The sequence below is a fragment of the Peromyscus californicus genome, unplaced genomic scaffold (assembly GCF_007827085.1).
Source record: "Peromyscus californicus insignis strain IS unplaced genomic scaffold, ASM782708v3 Scaffold_4__1_contigs__length_199733344, whole genome shotgun sequence".
Classification (NCBI taxonomy): domain Eukaryota; kingdom Metazoa; phylum Chordata; class Mammalia; order Rodentia; family Cricetidae; genus Peromyscus; species Peromyscus californicus.
Window position 1 is genome coordinate 175,328,776 of NW_026294562.1, and position 19,502 is coordinate 175,348,277.

The 19,502-nt window shown below is 48.5% G+C and overlaps 1 protein-coding gene across 1 annotated transcript; it reads left to right on the forward strand.

Moving 5' to 3' along the window:
* Positions 1-4,671: 4,671 nt before the first annotated feature.
* On the forward strand, positions 4,672-18,634 carry Dhdh (dihydrodiol dehydrogenase). Its single transcript, XM_052712372.1, has 7 exons — positions 4,672-4,804; positions 5,318-5,429; positions 6,222-6,385; positions 8,579-8,831; positions 12,948-13,072; positions 16,072-16,219; positions 16,445-18,634. Exons 1-7 carry the CDS (start codon positions 4,715-4,717, stop codon positions 16,549-16,551), a joined length of 999 nt encoding a protein of 332 aa, XP_052568332.1. The 5' UTR covers positions 4,672-4,714; the 3' UTR covers positions 16,552-18,634.
* The last annotated feature ends 868 nt before the right edge of the window (positions 18,635-19,502 follow it).

The window sequence follows — 19,502 nt, forward strand, 5'->3', positions numbered from 1 at the left end:
ACACCTAGCTGAGATTCAACCGCCCATTGAGTGCTCCTGAAAATTGGTACACCCACTGCCCTGGCTTCATGCCACACTGCTGTGTCCTGCTCTATGCTCCAGTTCCATTCAAATATAGCCTGGCTCAAATAAACATTAGCATGTCTGTGTGTACATACTGCCCTCTTGGAAGTCCCACCTATACCCACCCACCCAACCACCACCTTGACTCCAAGGTGACCTATGGGCACTTTTTTTTTTTGGTTTTTCAGGACAGGGTTTCTCTGTGTAGCTTTGCACCTTTCCTGGATCTCACTCTGTAGACCAGGCTTGGCCTCGAAATCACAGAGATCCTCCTGCCTCTGCCTCCCGAGTGCTGGGATTAAAGGTGTGCGCCACCACCGCCCGGCACCCATGGGCACTTTAAGCCTCACTTCTGAGAGGTTTGGCAGGGTGCTCATGGCAGCATAGCCTCAACATTGCTTCATTTTTGCCTTGGGGACAGAAAACCCAAACCTGAGCTTGGAAAAAGAATTCAATAGCTTAAACAATTTAAAAAAATCTGTTATTAAGGGGCTGTGGATCTGTTGTTATAATGCTTGCTTAGCATGTATGGGGCCCTGTGTGCCACAGGCCACTTAAATGGGGAATCCGAGTGAATGCCTATGATCCTAGCCCTTGGGAGGTGGAGGCAAGAGGATCAGGAGTTCAGTGTCATCCTAAGCTGGACAACAAGTTGAAGACCAGCCTGGGCTATATGAAGCCTTGTGAAGGCCAGCCTGGGCTATATGAAGCCTTGTGAAGGCCAGCCTGGGCTATATGAAGCCCGTGTCCAAGGGCAGGGGGCGGGGACGGGGTGTTGGGCAGGTTGTGTGCCTGTTTACTCTCAGCACTGGGCAACAGAAAGAGGCAGGCAGATCCCTGCATTCAGGCAGCCAAGAGTCCACAGTGAGATCCTGTCTGAGAAGGGAGAGGGATGCACAGAAACGGCTCAGTTGGAAAGGTGTTTCTGCGAGTCTGAGGACCCGTGGATAAAACATCCGTACTCCAGCAATGGGGAGGCAGAGACAGGTGGGTCCCTTTGGGTTGCTGGTCTGTTGGAACCTGCCAAGAGTCAGCTGAGTACCTGGGTGAGGATGTGCGGACTGTAGAGACGGTGAAGAAGACAGAAAAGAGTCCAGAGTTCTGCCGGTCAGTGCCGGACAGTCCCGAGTATATTTCAGAGTCAGCTTATATACAGTCTTTTTGTTGTTGTTGTTTTGGTTTTTTGTTTTGTTTTGTTTTTCGAGACAGGGTTTCTCTGTGTAGCTTTGCACCTTTCCTGGATCTCGCTCTGTAGACCAAACTGGCCTCGAACTCACAGAGATCCGCCTGCCTCTGCCTCACGAGTGCTGGGATTAAAGGCGTGTGCCACCACCGCCCGGCTTATATGGAATCTTGAAGGACAGAGGTAGAGCAGTGCACAGCACAGGCATTCAACCATATCTATCCTGCCTTGAGTCAAGGAGCAGGCAGTTCCATTTCCTATCTCTATGTACCTCTGGCTGGCATCAGCAGCCTGCGTCCAGCTAGATAGGATGTTCCGTCCAGTGGGCTAATCAGGACTTTCTCACAGCCCTGGAGCAAGCAAGCTGAATTCTATGGACTCAGAATAGACTTCAGATTCAAACTGGGAAACTGAGTCAGTTGTGGGCTCCCACACTGGTCCACATCCTAGCCAATTCTGCAACCTCTAAACCTCAGGGAGACTCTCAAAAAAACTGAAGCATGTTGAACACATCCAGCATGGCTCTCTGGCCTGCACACACACACACACACACACACACACACACACACACACACACACACACACGCACACACGCACACACGCACACACGCACACACAAATGGCTAAGACACACTAGCTTCAGGATTATGAGGGAATTTTCCAGCCTCCCACATGCACTGTCAGTTACTGGGACACTATACTCCCTTCATGGTCACACATAGCTGTGACAGCTCCAGATACCACACACATCTGCACCAACATCTAGTCTGGATTTTGTCCGTGCTCCTCAATCTGTTCCCCAAAGCCCATTCCCATGCAGCTTCCCACTCATGTCCCATTGGTCAGGAGGACACCATGATGGTGGTCACCTGTGGGGCTTTGTCCTCGTCTGGAATGGGGATATTCTTTGATGAAATTAGTGTATGGAAAGGGTCATCACTTACATAAGGGTAACACACACACACACACACACACACACACACACACACACACACACACGTCTCACCATATCACACACAGATGATGGCCTCCCAGGAACCACATCATAGAGCATCTCAGCCAAGCTTCCACTGTCCATGTTCTTTAGCACCTCTCAAGATCACCTGAAGCTGGGGTTGCGCAGAAAGGTGTAATGGCGGAATCGTAGGAACCAGTCTTGTGACTGTCCCCTCTTCCATCTACCAGGGAGTGCAGGTAATTCCGTTACCACAGACCGCGACTTCCGGCCGAATGCATTGTTCTCCAAGATGGTACCACATAATGATTCAGAGAGAAAAAGCACACACCATACAGCACAGTGGCTACACTGCTGAAGAAATGCACCTCTCCTCCCTTGGCAACCTTCACTGCCTAGAGATCCTCGGAGGGGCGGGGCCTTGTGGGCCCCGCCCACACCAAGCCCTTTTTGGTTTATTTGTTTTGCTTTTGTTTGTTGTTTGTTTTTGAGACAGGCTGTCACTATGCAGCTATGGCTTGCTTGGAAATTTGTAGACCACTTCCCACAGAGATCCATCTGCCTCTGCATCCCAAGTGCTGGGAGTAAAGGTGGGTGCCACCAAGTCCTACCTTTAAAAAAAAAAAAAAATTATTTTCAGTTCCAAGAATGTATGTGTCTGTGTGTGTATACCACAGGAGTGCAGGTACCCACAGAATTCAGAGAGGAGCTGGAGTTACAGGTGATTGTAAGCTGCCCAATGTGCATGCTGGGAACCAAACTGGGGTCCTCTGCAAGAGCAGCACATGCTTGAAACTACTGAGCATCTCTCCAGCCCCCAGCTGCCAAGGTCTTAAATAAATGTCTACGAGGCAAGGGAAACTGGATATTGTCTTGCTGAAGGTGGACTTGGCCAACCAGTTGAGAATACGTTTTTATATTTTACATAGTAGTCCACAGAACTTGGTTAATTCTCTTAAGAATTTCCTGTAAATAGAAACTGTGGGTAATTCCGTTTTCCAGAACAAAAATGTGACCTGAGCCAGGAAGAAGCACAGAGGGACATGGAAGAGGATTCTGTTCCTAGCTCTAGGGGTTATAAGAAGCGGGAGCACCTGTGGTCCAGGCCTGTCAGGCTTGGGAAGCTGAGGCGAGAGGATTATTTCAAGCTTAGCCTGTGATCCCTATGTCAGGGAATGTAAATGAAATCAACTGTCATTTCTATCAAAGGGTTAAATGGAAATGGGAAGGAATCACCATTCCAGTCAGATGTTGCATAACCATTAGTTCAATGATTAACTCAACTATGACAACTGAAGAGATTCCTTTCTCTTAATACGTGACTTATGAACACCTAGGCACAGGCAAACGATGTGAAGTGGATTTGAAGAAGAGGCAGAATGAAATTGTGCTGTAGGAGAGAAGGAGCTAGAGGGTGTGAATAAGATGTACTTTCTTTTCTCTCCAAAAGTTAAATGAGATAAATAAAGTTCCATCATCAAAGAGACGTGTAAAGACATAATCCGAGCAAGAGAACTTACTGTTCTCACAGAGGACCCAGGTTAGGTTCCCAGCACCCACATGATGAATGGTTCACAGCATCTATAACTCCAGTTCTAGGGGATCCAATACCTTCTTCTGTTTTGTTTCTTCTTCTTCTATTTATTTTATGTTTCTGAGGGCTTGCCTGTTTGCATTTATGTGTACCGGGTACATGTGTGGTGTGCATAAAGGACAGAAGGCATTGGATCTCCTAGAACTGGAGTTAAAGATGGTCGTGAGCTGCCATGGGGAACTGAACTTGGGCCCTCTGGAAGAGCAGCCAGTGCTCTTAACTGCTGAGCCATCTCTCCAGCCCCTGAAACACTCTCTTCTGACCTCTGAGAGCACCAGGCATGCACATGGTACACATACATACATACAGGGGAAACACACACACACACACACACACACACATTTAAACAATGAAAACAAACCCAGTGAGTCCCTGGTGGGAGTGTTTGCTGCTTGATTTGGCACAGCTATGCCCCAGTCAACAGATTTCGCCTCACCAAAAATACTTTGGATCCTGTGGTCATTTTCTTGAGACTCCAGACCAATTTCTAGCAATATCAAGACCCTGTCTCAAAATAAAAAATGATAGGACACTTGAAAAACAAGCATGGTGGTGTACGTCTGCAATCCCTGCACTCAGGAAGCTGAGGCAGGAGGGTTGCCTTGAGTTGTGATCAGCAGCTTGGGCTATATTGTGAATTCCAGGCCAGCCTGGACAACAGAGTAAGGCACTGTCGAAGAGAGAAGCAGAGCCCAGCACTGGAGAAATGCCTGCTTCTCTCTCTGACACCTCTTCAGTTGTGTCCTTAAAGGTCAAAGTCTCTGTCAGGACACGCAGAGGTGAAGTCCTGCCCCTCTGAAGGTCCAGCCTAGCAGTGCAGGGCTCCGTTGGCCCCGCCTCCAGCCCCGCAGAGCAATCTGTCTTTAGCAGCCACCGGGGGCAGCACCTCACAGACGGAGGACATCAGGCAGTGGTGAGGATGGCGCTGCGCTGGGGCATCGTGTCGGCTGGCTTAATCGCCAGCGACTTTACCACCGTGCTGAGCTCCCTGCCTCCCTCGGAGCACCAGGTGCGAGACCCCGGTCTAAGGGAAGAGGGGGCCTCTTAGCCAGGTCCCTGGTCTGAGGGATGAGAGTCTGAGGGTGGAGGAGAGTCCCTATGTCAGAGACGGGTGGCGGGCGCCTCTGAGAGGAGAAGGGACTTGTTTTCAGCTCGCTCCTCTTCGCCCCAGTCTCTTAAAGCTGAGGTGTTCGAGGTTTGCAGAGGTGGATCTTAGCCACAGGGAGGAGAAGCTGTTGCGCAGTCAGGGACCGGGCCTCCTTTCCCGTCTTATTCACACAGAGTCTTGCCATGTACCCAGGATGGTCTTGGACTCTTCTGTAGCCGAGGCTGGCCTGAGCCTGGGCACAGCGTAAGCCTGGCTTTTCCACCATCCACCTGCTCCTCCTTCCAGACAGGAATATCGTCCCTAGCCGTCGTGGAGGAGGCTCTAGCCTCCGTGTTTCAGCCTCTTCCCATGCTTGCCTCCCATCTGCTTTATCTCTACACTGGTCCCACCTCAAGCCTTTGAATCTGACACCAGGTGGTAGCAGTGGCTGCGAGGGACCTGAACAGGGCGAAGGCGTTTGCCCAGAAGTACAACATCCCCAAGGCATATGGCTCTTACGAGGAGCTAGCAAAGGACCCAGACGTGGGTGAGTGGCCTGGGTGACGGAGGTGGGGGTGGAGTTAGGCACAGTCTCTTGCCTGTGCTGGGGTAAATGTGATTGCAGGTGCACCGGACGCTGGGCAGCCATGGCACACGTCTTTAAACCCAGCACTCAGGAGGCAGAGGGATCTCTGATCTACAGAGAGAGTTCCAAGACACCCTCCCCTCAAAAAAGCAGATGCAGCTGACTGGCTTTGGAAAGGCTTAGGTTCAGCTGGGTAGGAAGCAGAGTGAGAATGAATGACTTGGCCAGAGGCTGGGTTAACAATATTAAATTGTGCTTGGATGCCAGGCTGCTGTAGCTAAGGCCGAGTGTTAAGTTTTAAATTTCTCAGGATGCTAGGGAATCTGTTAAGAATTTGTTTCTTTGTTTATTTTGCAGCATTGGGAATTGACCCTCACAATTTAGGCTCCACAGAGCTGTATACCAAGACTTTGTTTTATTTTGAGAGAGGGTCTCACTGTGTAGCCCTGGCTGATCTGGAACTCACTATGTAGACCAGGCTGGCCTCAAACTCACAGAGCTCTGCCTGCCTTGGTTTCCAGTTTCTAAGTGCTGGGATTAAAGGCCTGGGCTACCATGCCTGGCCCCTTGGATATTTGACACAGCCCAGGCTGATCTCAATTTGGTTATCCTCCTGCCTCAGCCTCCACAAAGCTTGGTAGTCTCTTCTCAATGAGACGATTAGGATTGGATACACCACTTTGTCCCTGACTGTTGGTGACAGGCCTCTCCTTGTGGACGGTGCTGATGACTATCTCCTTCCCTCTACTCCAGAGGTGGCCTACGTCGCCACCCAGCATCCCCAGCACAAGTCGGTGGTACTCCTCTGCCTGGCGGCAGGCAAGGCTGTCCTTTGCGAGAAACCCATGGGTGTGAATGCAGCAGAAGTTCGGGAGATGGCTGCAGAGGCCCGTTCTCAGGGCATCTTCCTGATGGAGGTAAGCCTGGAGGGCCCTTCTGACCTCCACATAGCGCCAGCTGCCAGTACTAAACACAGTTGCCCAAGCTTGCCCACAGTCGAAATGCCAAAGGATCAGAATCTCGGTGAGGCCCGGGTGTAACTGAATCTAGCATCTGTTGGAAGCACAAACCCAAGTCCACTGTTCCCCACTTGGAGAGGCCAGTGACTAAGGTCAGGTTAGGAAAAGTATTTATTTGGAAAACAAGAAAACCAAAAAAGACAGAGGCCATTTTGTTTCGGGGTTGCTGGTGCAAGACTTCCCTAGGGAGTTCTGGGGAAGTGTCGGGCCGACCAGAGGCTCAGGAGAGTCCCACGGCACGCAGGAGTTCAGTTTTCCAGAGGCACACACTGTGGTTGTCTTCCGGTTACTGCTTGCTCTGTGAACCCGAGGAAAGCACAGGTACAAACAGTGGCTTCTTCCGGGGAAAGCGGAACTGGCACACCAACAGCTCCATCCCCTGCACAGGGGAGGTCACCTTCAAGGCAGTGCAGTTTCTAACTCATTCCATGGCTCCACTCAGAGATGTCATCTATGGCAAGGGTAATGGGAGACTAAAAATTTGCCACCAAACTGTGTGACGTCCAAAATTAGTGATTCAGCTGGGCAGTGGTGGCCCACGGGCTTTAATTCCAGCACTCAAGAGGCAGAGGCAGGAGGATCTCTGTGAGTTCAAGTCCAGCCTTGTCTACCTAGCAAATTTCCAGCCAGCTAGAGCTACACAGTGAGACCTTGTCTCAAAAAAGAAAAAAAAAAAAAGAAGAAGAAGAAGAAGCCAAGGAAGTGATGCTGAAGAGATGCTGGCGATGTAGCTCTGTGGACAGTGTTTGCCTGGCATGGAGGAAGCCCTGGGTTCCATCCTCAGCACCACACGAACCAGTGCGGTGGTTCACTTCTGACATCTCAGTACTGGGAAGGAGGCAGAGGCAGGAGGATTAAAAGTTCAAGGCTGCCCAGCATGGTGGTAGACACTCACTTTCCATCTTAGCACTGGGATCTTTGTGAGTTCCAAGGCAGGCAGGGTTGCAAGACTGTGTCTCAAAAAAAGAAAGAAAGAAGGAAGGAGGGAGGAAGGAAGGGAGGGTGGGTTTACACTTAGAACTGGAGAGATGCCTTCGAAGTTAAGAACACTGGCTGTTCTTCCAGAGGACCAGAGTTCAGGTCTCAGCCCACACACTGGCTTGTTCACAGCCACCTGTACCTCCAGTTTCAGGGGATTTGCTGCCCTCTTCTGGCCTTTGGGGGCATCTGCATGCACATGTGCACATTCAGACTCACACATACAATAAACTTTATTAAAAAGTGCAAGGTTATCTTCAGCTACATAGAGAGATTGAAGCCAGCCTGAACTACATGAGACCCTTTCTCAGAAAGTGCAGCCAGAGGGCTTATTCAAGTATGATAGCTGTCACAATCCTTAGCAAATGGGACAGAACTTCCTCAGAATGTGTGGAACATTCTCCATGTCAGAATTTAGGGGAGAGAGGAGAGAGGGCGTTTGGAAAGAGACACAGAGAAGAATCTTTTTCAGGCAAAGGGTTTTTTTTTCTTTCCCTTTTTTGGAGATAATCCTGGCTATCCTGGAACTCACTATGTAGACAAGGCTGGCCTCAAACTCTACCTGCTTCTGCATCCGGAGTGCAGGGAGTAAAGGTGTGTGCCGCCATGCCCAGCCATGCCCACAAATCTCAAGTTTTTTAAGGGCTAGAGATGCTATCTCATCTTTAGGGAAGAGGCTAGAGTGCTTCCCTAACTCAAGGCTCTGGGTTCAGGCCCACCTGCCAAAGGAAGTGAAGCCTGTGGTGAACTGGGCCCTCCTACATCATTTAAAAATCAAGACACTCCCCCACAGGCCAATCTGATCTAGGCAGTTCCTCAATTAAGACTCACTTCTGTTACATAATGAGTTTGAAGCCAGCCTGGGCTACATAATACCCTATCTAAAAAAAAAATAAAAAATAAACGAACAAAAACATGTATGGGACAGCAGAGACAGTTGGAAAAGGAAAACTGGAGTGATGGTCCCAGTTGGAAAGGGGAAGGCTAGAGGTGTGTTTTGGGTAGGGGAAGCAATGGATATCCCTCAAGACTAGGATCCTAAGGGAAGTGTGGTTGATAACCTCCTGAATACTGATGTCTCTGTCTCCTTGGGCTCCCCACTCCGCTTTGCAGGCCTTGTGGAGCCGGTTTCTTCCTGCTATGGAGGCTCTGCGGGAAGTTTTGGTCCAAGGAACTGTTGGGGACCTACGAGTGGCCCGGGCAGAAATGGGGCAAGATTTAAACCATTTACCCCGGTCTAGAGACTGGAGCCAGGCCGGCGGCGGCCTGCTGGATCTAGGCATCTACTGCGTCCAGTTTCTCTCCACGGTGTTTGGTGCGCAGAAGCCAGAGAAGATTTCAGCCATGGGAAGGATCCATGAAACAGGTACTGCGTTTCCTCACCTAGATGGCGGGCGGTAGGAGGCGTTCTCTCTCAACTCCCCTGCTCCTCCTCCCCACCACCAGAGAAATCAAGTTAGACCGCTAGAGGGACTTCCTTGAGGGACGCCTCTCCTAGCTACGCACTAGACACACAAAGAACTACCATTCCCAGAATCGCCAGAGGCATATGTATATGTGGTTTAGGCAGGGGGCTACCCCATGGCTTTCTGGGAAATGTAGTTCAAAGAACTAGGGCAGCCTCAGAAAGGTAGGCAGGGCCCAATGTCTCCTTAAGAACCTGGCTCCCAGCTCCACCCTGCACTCCTTTACTCTTTCACGCAGGTCAGCTCTCCACCGGGCATACGTGTCACTCTACCACATGATCAGAAACTGCATGGCTGAGTCTTAATTACTTGACTGGTCAAATGTTAATAATAGGGGTGGCGTGGGAGTCGATGAAGAATTGAAGTAACTATTAAGACAAATGGTTAGCACTTAAATACAAACAGTTGGTGTTGGGTGGTGGTGGCACATGCCTTTAATCCCAGCACTCAGGAGGCAGAAGCAGGTGGCTCTCTGAATTTAGGGCCAAACTGGTCTACCAAGGAAGTTACAGGACAGCCAGGGCCATACAGAGAAAACCAAAAACGGAAGAAAGAAAAAGAAATAGCCGGGCAGTGGTGGCGCACGCCTTTAATCACAACACTTGGGAGGCAGAGCCAGGTTGATCTCTGTGAGTTCAAAGCCAGCCTGGTCTACAGATGGAGATCCAGGAGAGGCACCAAAAACTACACAGAGAAACCCTGTCTAGGATACACACACACACACACACACACACACACACACACACACACACACACACACAATTAGCCAGGTATGGTGGTACAATGCTTTAATCTGGATGCAGAGGCAGGTGAATCTCTGTGTCTTTCAGGCCAGTCTGCTTTACATAGTGAGTCCCAGGCCAGACACAGCTACAAAGTGAGATCTGTCCCCGAAAATCAACCAAAATAAAACAAAACTGGTCACTGGAGAGATGGATCAGAAGTTAAGGGTCATCGATGCTCTGCAAGAGGATTTGGGCTCAATTCCCAACACCCCCATGGTGGTTCACAACCATCTGTAACTCCAGTACCAAGCGAACTGAAACCTTCTTGTAACCTCCTTGGACACCAAGCATGCAAGTGGTGGACATACAAACACAAATACTCACCAAATAAAAATAAATAAATCAGCCGGGCGGTGGTGGCGCACGCCTTTAATCCCAGCACTCGGGAGGCAGAGGCAGGCGGATCTCTGTGAGTTCGAGGCCAGCCTGGTCTACAGATGAGTTCTAGGACAGCCAGGGCTACACAGAGAAACCCTGTCTGACATAGAGATTGGATCGAGGAGAGCATAGAGCTCAGCTGAGGCAGGGTTTTTAAGGAGTAAAGGATGGGGGTAGGGGAATCCAGATTCAGATGGGGGTTGAACTCCTATTGGTCAGGAGTGAGGTAACAGAAGTCTTGTCAAACAAGGATCGGTCCTGGCGTTGCTACAAGGAAATTGGCCATTTATATACAGATTATGGAAGCTATCCTTTATGTTCTAGAGCATTGAATACTTGTTTGTCTCAGTTCTGATTGGTCCCCTGCAGGGTACAGTTTGTGGCTTTCCCTGGTTGTTGTGATGGTGAGGCCTAGTTCCAGTATTGTTAGTCTGCAGCCCGCCATGGCAGCACTGATGCTAAGTTAGGCCTCTTCAGAGCCTCTGGAAGAGCAGTTGTGCTTTTAACCACTGAACAATCTCTCCAGCCTCCTCTTTTTTTTTTTTTTTTTTTTGGTTTGTTTGTTTGTTTGTTTTATATTGCTTTTAATTATTACTGTTGTTTTAAATTTTCCTGCCACAGTGTCTCAGGTAGCACAAGCTGGCCTTGACCGCAAACTGTAGCTCAAGAAGACCATGAACTCCTGGTCCTCCTGCCTCAGCCTTCCAGGTGCTGAGACTGCAGGTCTGTTCTGCCATGCCAATTCCACCCTTTCTTCCCCTCATCAGGCAAGCACTCTACGACCCACCTACATGCTCAGGTCTTGATTTCATTTTAAAGTAACACTAATGGCTTATCTGTGATCTATGTAACTTTGTAAGTTATTTTGGTCTTTTTTACCTGGATTAATGGAATGATTGTAACAACATTACAAAGTAGGTTCTTTACAGGAAAGGGTGGTTCAGGGTGGTATTGTGATTAAATGCTTACTGCTTTTACAGACAACCTCAGTTCAGTTTGCAGCACCCATTCACAATTACCTGTAACTCCAGATACAGGAGATCCAAAACCCTCTTCAGGGCTCCACAGGCACTCCCCAACACACACACACACACATACACACACACACACACACACACACACACACACACACACACGAACACGAACACGCGCACACGCACACGCACACGAACAAATAAAAATACAATGCATATTTTTGAAAGAGTAGGTTCATTTAGTCATTTACTGACTCAGAAAGTAATACCTTTAAAAAGTGAGTCGGGGCTGTGCAATAGCATGCTTTTCATCCTGGCACTCAAGAGGCAGAAACAGACAGATCTCTGTGAATTCCAGGCCAGCCTGGTTGACATAGAGCATTCCTGGACAGCCAGGGCTACACAGAGAAACCCTGTCTTGAAAAACAAACAAACAAGCCGGGGCGGTGGTGGCCCACACCTTTAATCCCAGCCCTCTTTGGAAGGCAGAGCCACGCAGATCTCTGTTAGTTCAAGGGCAAGCCTGGTCTTCAGAGTGAGTTCCAGGAAAGGCGCAAAGCTACACAGAGAAACCCTGTCTCAAAAAAGAAAACCAAGAAAACAAACAAAAACAGTTTTTCTTTTATGTGTATGGGTGTTTTGCTTGCAAGAGCCTCTGTGTTCCACGTGAAGGCTAGGTGCCAAGGGAGGCCTAAAGAGGGCATCAGATCCCTTGGAACTGGAGTTACAGACAGTTGTGAGGTGCCATGTGGGTGCTAGGAACTGAACCCACTTACTCTGCAAGAGCAGTCCGGGCTCTTACCTACTGAGCCATCTCTCCAGCCCTGAGGTATAATTCAGATACCATACAATTACTCTTCAAAGTACATAATTAATTCAGGGCATTGTGGTTGAAGCCTGTAATCCCAGCCCTTTAGTGGCTGAGGCAGGAAGATGCTATGAGTTCAAAGCCAGCCTGGACTATACAGTAAAGCCTTGTTTGATAAAAGCAAAACAGGGTCCAGGTAAGATGCCTCAGCAGGTCAAAGGTGTTCACCATGGAATCCTCAAGACCAGAGTTTGGGGGGCTGGAGAGATGGCTCAGCGGTTAAGAGCACTGACTGTTCTTCCTGAGGACCTGGGTTCAATTCCCAGCACCAACATAGTACCTCACAACTGTCTGTAACTCCAGTTCCAGGGGACCTGACGCCCTCATACAGACATACATGCAGGCAAAACCCCAACGTACCTTAAATTAAAAAAAAAAAAAAAAAAAAGACCAGAGTTTGATCCCCAGAACTTAGAAAAAGATGAAGAGAGAATTTTCTGGAGTTTTCTGACTTCTACGGGTGTGCTGTGGCACATGTCCCTCTGCATGTACAACATGCCTATATACACACTAATAATAAAGGTTTAAAAACCAAAACTAAAAAGCTGGCCGGAGGTGGCACACACCTTTAATCCCAGCACTCGGGAGGCAGAGCCAGGCGGATCTCTGTGAGTTTGAGCCAGCCTGGTCTACAGAGTGAGATCCAGGACAGGCACCAAAACTACGCAGAGAAACCCTGTCTCGAAAAAAAAGAAAAGAAAAGAAAAGAAAAAAACCTATTCAGCCAAGCATGGTGGTGTCTGTCTGTAATCCCAACTCTTAGGAAGTAGAGGCAAGAGGGTCTGTAAATAATTGTCTAATCCCTAAGAAGTTTGGCATGAGCCCAAGCTCCAGAAGATTCTGTTTCAAACAAATAAATAAAACCCTGCAAAAAAAAAAAATGGAGATGAAACAAAACACCACCAACAAAATCCAGGCCAAGTGTTTGGGCCAAGGTTGGAGGCCTGTTTCAGTCTGTCCCAGGACTCACCGGGTGCCCCTGCCCTGTGCTGCCCTGTGCTTTCGTTACAGGTGTGGATGACACTGTCAGTGTGCTTCTTCAGTACCCAGGAGGGGTCCATGGCAGCTTCACCTGCAGCATCACCTCCAACCTCACTAACACTGCATATGTGGCTGGCACCAAGGGCATGGCCCAGGTGAGACATCCCATGTCCGAGTGCTGGGAGCCTGTACAGCAACCTTAGAGGGGGATTCTAGAGCTGAAGTAACCATTTTTTTTTACCCTGCTTCTGAGACGTTCAGACTCCTTAAGAACCGAGCCAAGGGATGGGGTTTCAGCCTCAAGAGCACAGTCCCATATTCTGAGGCCTTAGGACAACCAGCTCTTTTGACGTTTGCTTTTTGGTGCTAGGAAAGGAAGCCTGGCCTTCCCGACTGCCAAACAGGTGCTCTGCCACCAAGTTACGCTCTAGCCCTGCATTCTTTCCAGTGATATTTGCTACTTTTCCTGTTCCTGTGACCATTATCTAACAGAAGTAATGTAACTGAGGTTATGTAATGTAAGGCTCATTTTGGCTCAGGATTCAAGACCTGTCAGTTCATCATGGTGGGAAGGCAGGGAGACTGAACCAGTTTGGTCTGTAGCAATGGAAGCTTTCCACACAGTTTGTTGATACCATGACAGCTAGGAAGCCAAGAACTCAGGTGAGCACCAAGAGTGGATATAACCTCCCAGGCCCACCCTCCAGCCACGCACCTCTGCTGTGAACAGTTTATGTTCTAAACATAATGCTAGCCATGCTTAGGACTTTCCAGTTGTTCCCAGACACAATCTGTATATCACCAAAGGTCAGATTTTCCTGGAATCCTGGAATGCCATTGCTAGAAAGAACTCCTATTTTGGGTGTGAAAGCTTGGCTCACAGAAGACATGGCTCGCATGTATGGTACCCTGCATTTGCTACCTCGCTGCCAAAGAAAGGAGGTCCTGCTGGGCCTAAAAGTGCAGGGGGAATCATAGGTCCAGGCCATTCTGGGCTGCAGAGGGATTTCAAGGACAGTCTGAACTACTTAGCAACACCTTCAAAAACAAAAAGCAGAAAGAGAATCTGGAGACAGGGATCTAGCACCTGCCTAGAATCCTCCAGTGAGGGGCTGTGTGCACGGCTCAGTCGTAGAACACCTTTTAGTGCACAGCTGAGAGTGTGTTTGATCCCCCACACTTCAGTGAAAAAAAATCTGAAGAGAGAGAAAGAAATCCTATCTACAGCAAGTCAAGCTGTGGAATAATCTGAGCCTTTTCCTGCATTTTGAAGGACTTCTCCCATTCTTCCCTCATGTCCCTCCTGACCTCTCAGTGTTTGAATTCTGTCCTACAAGTGGGCAGAGGGCTACTGCTTCCAGATCTTCTACCAGCTAAGAAGGAAGGTTGCCAGTCTTGTTTTGTGTGGCCCTGGGAAGAAAAAGGGCACTCTAGGATGAATTTGGGCTTAGCAAAAGCAGGGGATCAGCTTCTGGTGAACTGACTGCCCATTGCTCTGCAAAAAAACTTTTTTATTGTTTCAGGATTTACACCCTTTTCTTTTTGTTTTTGGAGACAAGGTTTCTCTGTGTTACACAGCTCTGGCTGTCCTTGAACTCGCTTTGTAGACCAGGTTGGCCTTGAATGCATAGAGATTGCCTGCTTCTGCCTCCCAAGTGCTGGAATTAAAGGCCTGTGTCACCACCGCCCAGCAGGATTTATACCTTTAAGCAAGCAACTTCTACTTACCCAAACCTCTTATCTGCGGTTGTTTGAAGGAAGCATTTACCTAAGCATTTCTCAGCCATGAGACCTCTTGGTTTGCCAAGTCCTCCAGTTACTAGTTTTGCAAAAGCTCTGAATCATTCAGGAAGAACCCAGATAAGAACCAAACACTTCCAACACCAGGAGCTGCTAGCCTGGCAGCAGCAGAGCACGGCCCAGGTCAGGACCACTGTGGAAGCCAAGAGTTGAGGCAAGGGGAGCTCTGAGCCCAGGTGAGCGCAGCAGTTTGATTAAGAGTGTGGAGGCACGGAGAAGTAGCTGCTGCTCCAGTGTACCCTCCTAAGGAGCAAGATGACTTCCAGGACCTGCTCTCTTCACTAAAGAAGATGCAGCCTCACCTGGTGCCCATTCTCTGCCTGAAGGACATCTTTAGGCTGTCACAGTGCACTGAGGGTGTGGGGGCCTCCACCATCCACCAAAACACTCTTCACCAAGAGACTGGAGAAGAAGAATGTGGAGAGTCTGACCACTCAGCTACAGCTGATGTCCAGTCCAAGAAATGATCTGTGAGATTGCCTCATCTTCTTCACAGAAGGATCCTTGGACAATAGGCATTTCAAACTCCATGGTGACTGTCTTGTTTCCACAATTTCCCCTTTAGTTTATTATGTCTATGAAATGTGCTTCTATATCTTCAGGGTGTCCCTTTGCCCAACACCAAGTCTCTAAATTCTACCCAGAAGCAGAACCTGGAATCGGGGCAAGAGTGAGATGGGAACAGACTATTCTCCTACCTCCAAATAAAAACCAGAGCCTGTGGCCTGCGTCACATTTAAAAAAAAAAAAAGAATCAAACACTTCAAACAAAAGGTAACAGTAACAAAAGGTAGCTCAAAGCCTAGGTGCTAGCACTCTGGAGTTAAGCCAGATGCAATGTCTCTGTGGGATCTCTTGCTACAGAAGGTGTTGTATGGAAACCAGGTATGGTGGCACACGCTTGTAATATCAGGCAGAAGAATCAGAAGTCCAAGGTCAACCTCAGTTTCACTGGGAGTTGGAATTCAGCCTGGGCTACATGAGACACCCCCATACATACACACACCCACACCTACCACTGTCTCAAAAAATAAAATGATGGGAGCCAAGAGTGATGATGCCAGCCTACAATGTGGCAGTGAGTCTTTATTACTTGGCTGAAGGAGGAGCTGGTCCTCAAGTTTAAGGTAGTTTTGATTCTAAGGAGACAACAGGGTCTTAGTATGACATGATCGTTGCTAAGAAGCAAACTTTTCAAACCCAATTCAGGCAAGAGGCAGGCTTGAACCTCACAAATCGAATGGGGGTGAACCCTTAGCTCTCGGGTACCAGAGCTCATCCCTGCTGTTAGGAGTAAAGCCCTCGAAGCCTTGTTGGTAAGGGCTGAGTAGTATTCATTGTTATCTTTCTCCAGATTCGCAAAATATGGTGCCCAACAGAGCTGGTGGTGAATGACGAGCATAAAGAATTCCCTCCGCCTGTCCTCGGGAAAGAGTACAATTTTTTAAATGGATCGTGCTTGAGTTATGAAGCCAACCACGTCCGCGAGTGCCTGCGTAAAGGTTAGGAGTGGAGGATTGCAGCCCGGTGTCAGTCTAAGCAGAAGGTGGTTCTCTTTCCTACCCTCAAATGCAAACAGCTATTTAGAACTACATTTCCCAGGATGCCGAGGAACATACACCCTCTCAAACCACCCCACCAATTCCCTGGGTCCTTCTGGGAATTGTATTCTTCTTGGTGTTGGTGTGTGGGTTTTGTATGAGTCTTCCTGTGCTCTCTCCTCCTAGGTCTTAAGGAAAGTCCTGTAATTCCTCTGGCAGAGAGTGAGCTCTTGGCTGAAATCCTTGAGGAGGTGAGGAAGGCTATTGGAGTCGTCTTCCCCCAGGATGAATGATGATGGACATGGCAAGCAATAATTTTTCCTACTTGAGGCATCCGAGCTTGACCCTCTTTGCTTTGGAGTTATTTTTGTACAACAGCTCAAGTTCTCATGTTGGAAACCACTCCCTTTCTGGGCTCCTGAAAGTCACCTTGCTTTTGTTCTTACTGTACGTACATTCTGTTATCACCTGCCCTCAGATTCACCAGGATGCTGCTTTGGGAAGCGTGAGTGAAAGGGTTTTCTGGTCCAAGGGGATCTTGGCGATCTGGAGCCAAGGAATACCATAGTCACACCATGCAACAAACTTCATACGAGATTTATTGGGAAGAAACCCAGAATGGCAGCTACCTCTGACCAGAACAGAGAGAGCAGTGGGCTGGGCAGAGGAGCAGGCTTTTGTATCGTCTTTGAAGCATGCACATTGAGCTAGTAGACATGTACAGAACAGTCAGAAGTATTACTAGGCCATTAATCCTGGGTCATGGGGGTGAGGATTTCAAAGTCCCAGGTTTGGGGACAGTCCAGGGGTAGGGTGATTTTCCACTGGCCTGTTACTCTACAGTGAAAAACCCAAAATGGCCTTGAAGGAATGTGAAATACAGTGAGTGTGTCATGCTTGCTCCGACTTTCTCCGTCCCTCTCCCTTTCCCTGAGATTGGTTTCCCCGTTAGGGACTGATTAAGAGTGGGTGTGGCAGCCGGGTGTAATGGTGCATGCTTCTAATCCCAGCACTCAGAGGCAAAAGCAGGCAGGTAACTATGAGTTCAAGACCAGCCTGGTCTACATAGCAAATTTCAGGCCAGCCAGTTACAAGGTGAGACCCTAGAGAGGGAATGGTGGCGGTGAGGACTTGGGGGTGGTGGGGAGGTCAGACAGAGACACTGCGGCTGGGGAGATGACTCAGTAGTTAATAGTACTTGTTGGTTTTGAAGAAGATGAAGATATGGCCGGGAGGTGGTGGCGCACGCCTTTAATGCCAGCACTCGGGAGGCAGAGCCAGGAGGATCTCTGTGAGTTCGAGGCCAGCCTGGTCTACAGAGCAAGATCCAGGACAGCCAGGGCTACACAGAGAAACCCTTTCTCGAAAAACCAAAAAAGAAAAAAAAGATGAAGATTGAATTCGCAAAGTGGCTCACAACTGTCTTTAACCCCAGTTCCAGGAACCTCGATGCCTTCTCCTGATCTCTGGGTACCAGGCAAACGCAGGGTACACTAGTAACAGGCAGGCTGTTAGGTCTCAACCCCGGGCGGGACAAGCAGCTGAGCTGCCTATTTAACATATCAAAGCCGACCTGGCCGCCAGCTTCTCCCAGCATCCCTCAGCCCTCTACGCTGGACTCTCCAGTCTAGGGGCTGGGCTGCCCTTCCCCTAGAGGCTCTTCCCTATATAACCCCGACATTCCGGTTACCCGCCCCCTTGTGTACCTGGCCTTCTTGGCTGCTGCACCTGGTTAAACTTTCTCCTCCACTATACCTAGGAGCAGTCATGTCCTTTCTTACTTATTTATTTTCATTCACAGGCTTTTAAAACACTTATACATATAAAATAAAATAAATACATCTAAAAAAAAATTAGCCAGGTGGTGGTGGCATACACCTTTACTCCCAGCACTCAGGAGGCATAGGTAGGTCGATCTCTCTGAGTCGATCTCTCTGAGTTTGAGGCCAGCCTGGTCTACAAAGCCAGTTCTGGGACAGCCAGAGCTATTACATGGGGAAACCCTGTATTGAAAAACCACCAAATTTCTGGCTGTCCTGGCTTTGCAGACCAGGGTATTATGTATGGTAGACACTCTGCCAATGGAGCTACATCTAGAGCCCAACAACCTGCTCTCTTAAAAAAATAAATAAATAAAACAAGGGGCTAGAGAGATGGCTCAGAGGTTAAGAGCACTTGTTGCTATTGCAGAGGACCTGGGTTCAATTCCCCGCGCCCACATGGTGGCTCACAACCATCTGTAACTCCACTTCTAGATCCAACACCCTCTTCTGACTTCCATGGGCACCAAGCACACATGTGGTGAACATATAAGCACATAAGCAAAGCACTCAAACACATAAAATGAAATGAATAAATCTTAAAAAAAAAAAAAAAGCCCCCATTGCTGGGCATGCCTTCAATCCCAGCACTCCAGAGGCAGAAAACCCAACAGGACTTCATGAGATCTATTCCAGCTCCTTCCAAGGCAGTGCCCCAATGTCCTCCCATTAGGTAACTCCTCTTAAAGGTCCCACGACCTCTTCACATGACACCGAGGACCTACCTATCTTCTCCAGTATATGAACCCATGGGAAAACAAATCACAACATTTCTTTCTACCTCAGTTTTCATGGGAAACTCACTTCTCACGGCCCAGGGACAGATATGGTCTTGGAGACGTCTTGAGTCTCAGAGGCAGCCAGGGTCTCCTGTATATTCCTGATATTTAGCCAGACATTAAATGATCCATTTGGGGCTGGAGAGATGGCTCAGAGGTTAAGAGCACTGCTTGCTCTTCCAAAGGTCCTGAGTTCAATTCCCAGCAACCACATGGAGGCTCACAACCATCTGTAATGAGTCTGGCGCCCTCTTCTGGCCTGCAGGCATACATGTATACAAATAAATAAATCTTTAAAAAAAAAAATGATCCATTTGGAGACAACCACGAGTCAAGAGGTGTGTTAGATCCTAGGGAGTTAACAACAAATGAATACAGCCCTTTTGGGAAGTCGAGGTAGCTTCTCAATTAACTAAAAAAAATTGCATACATAATTAATTACAGTGATGTGAAGATGTGAAGCATTATAAAACCCAATGCAAAAAAAAAAAAAAAAAAACGCTGCCTATGTTAGATATGCCTTTAATCAATCCCAGTGCAGAAGCAGACATGGGCAGATCTCTTGAGTTCGAGGCCAGCCTGTTCTACAGAGAGTTCCAGGACAGTAAGGGCTACGCAGAGAAAAAACAAACAAACACCAATGAC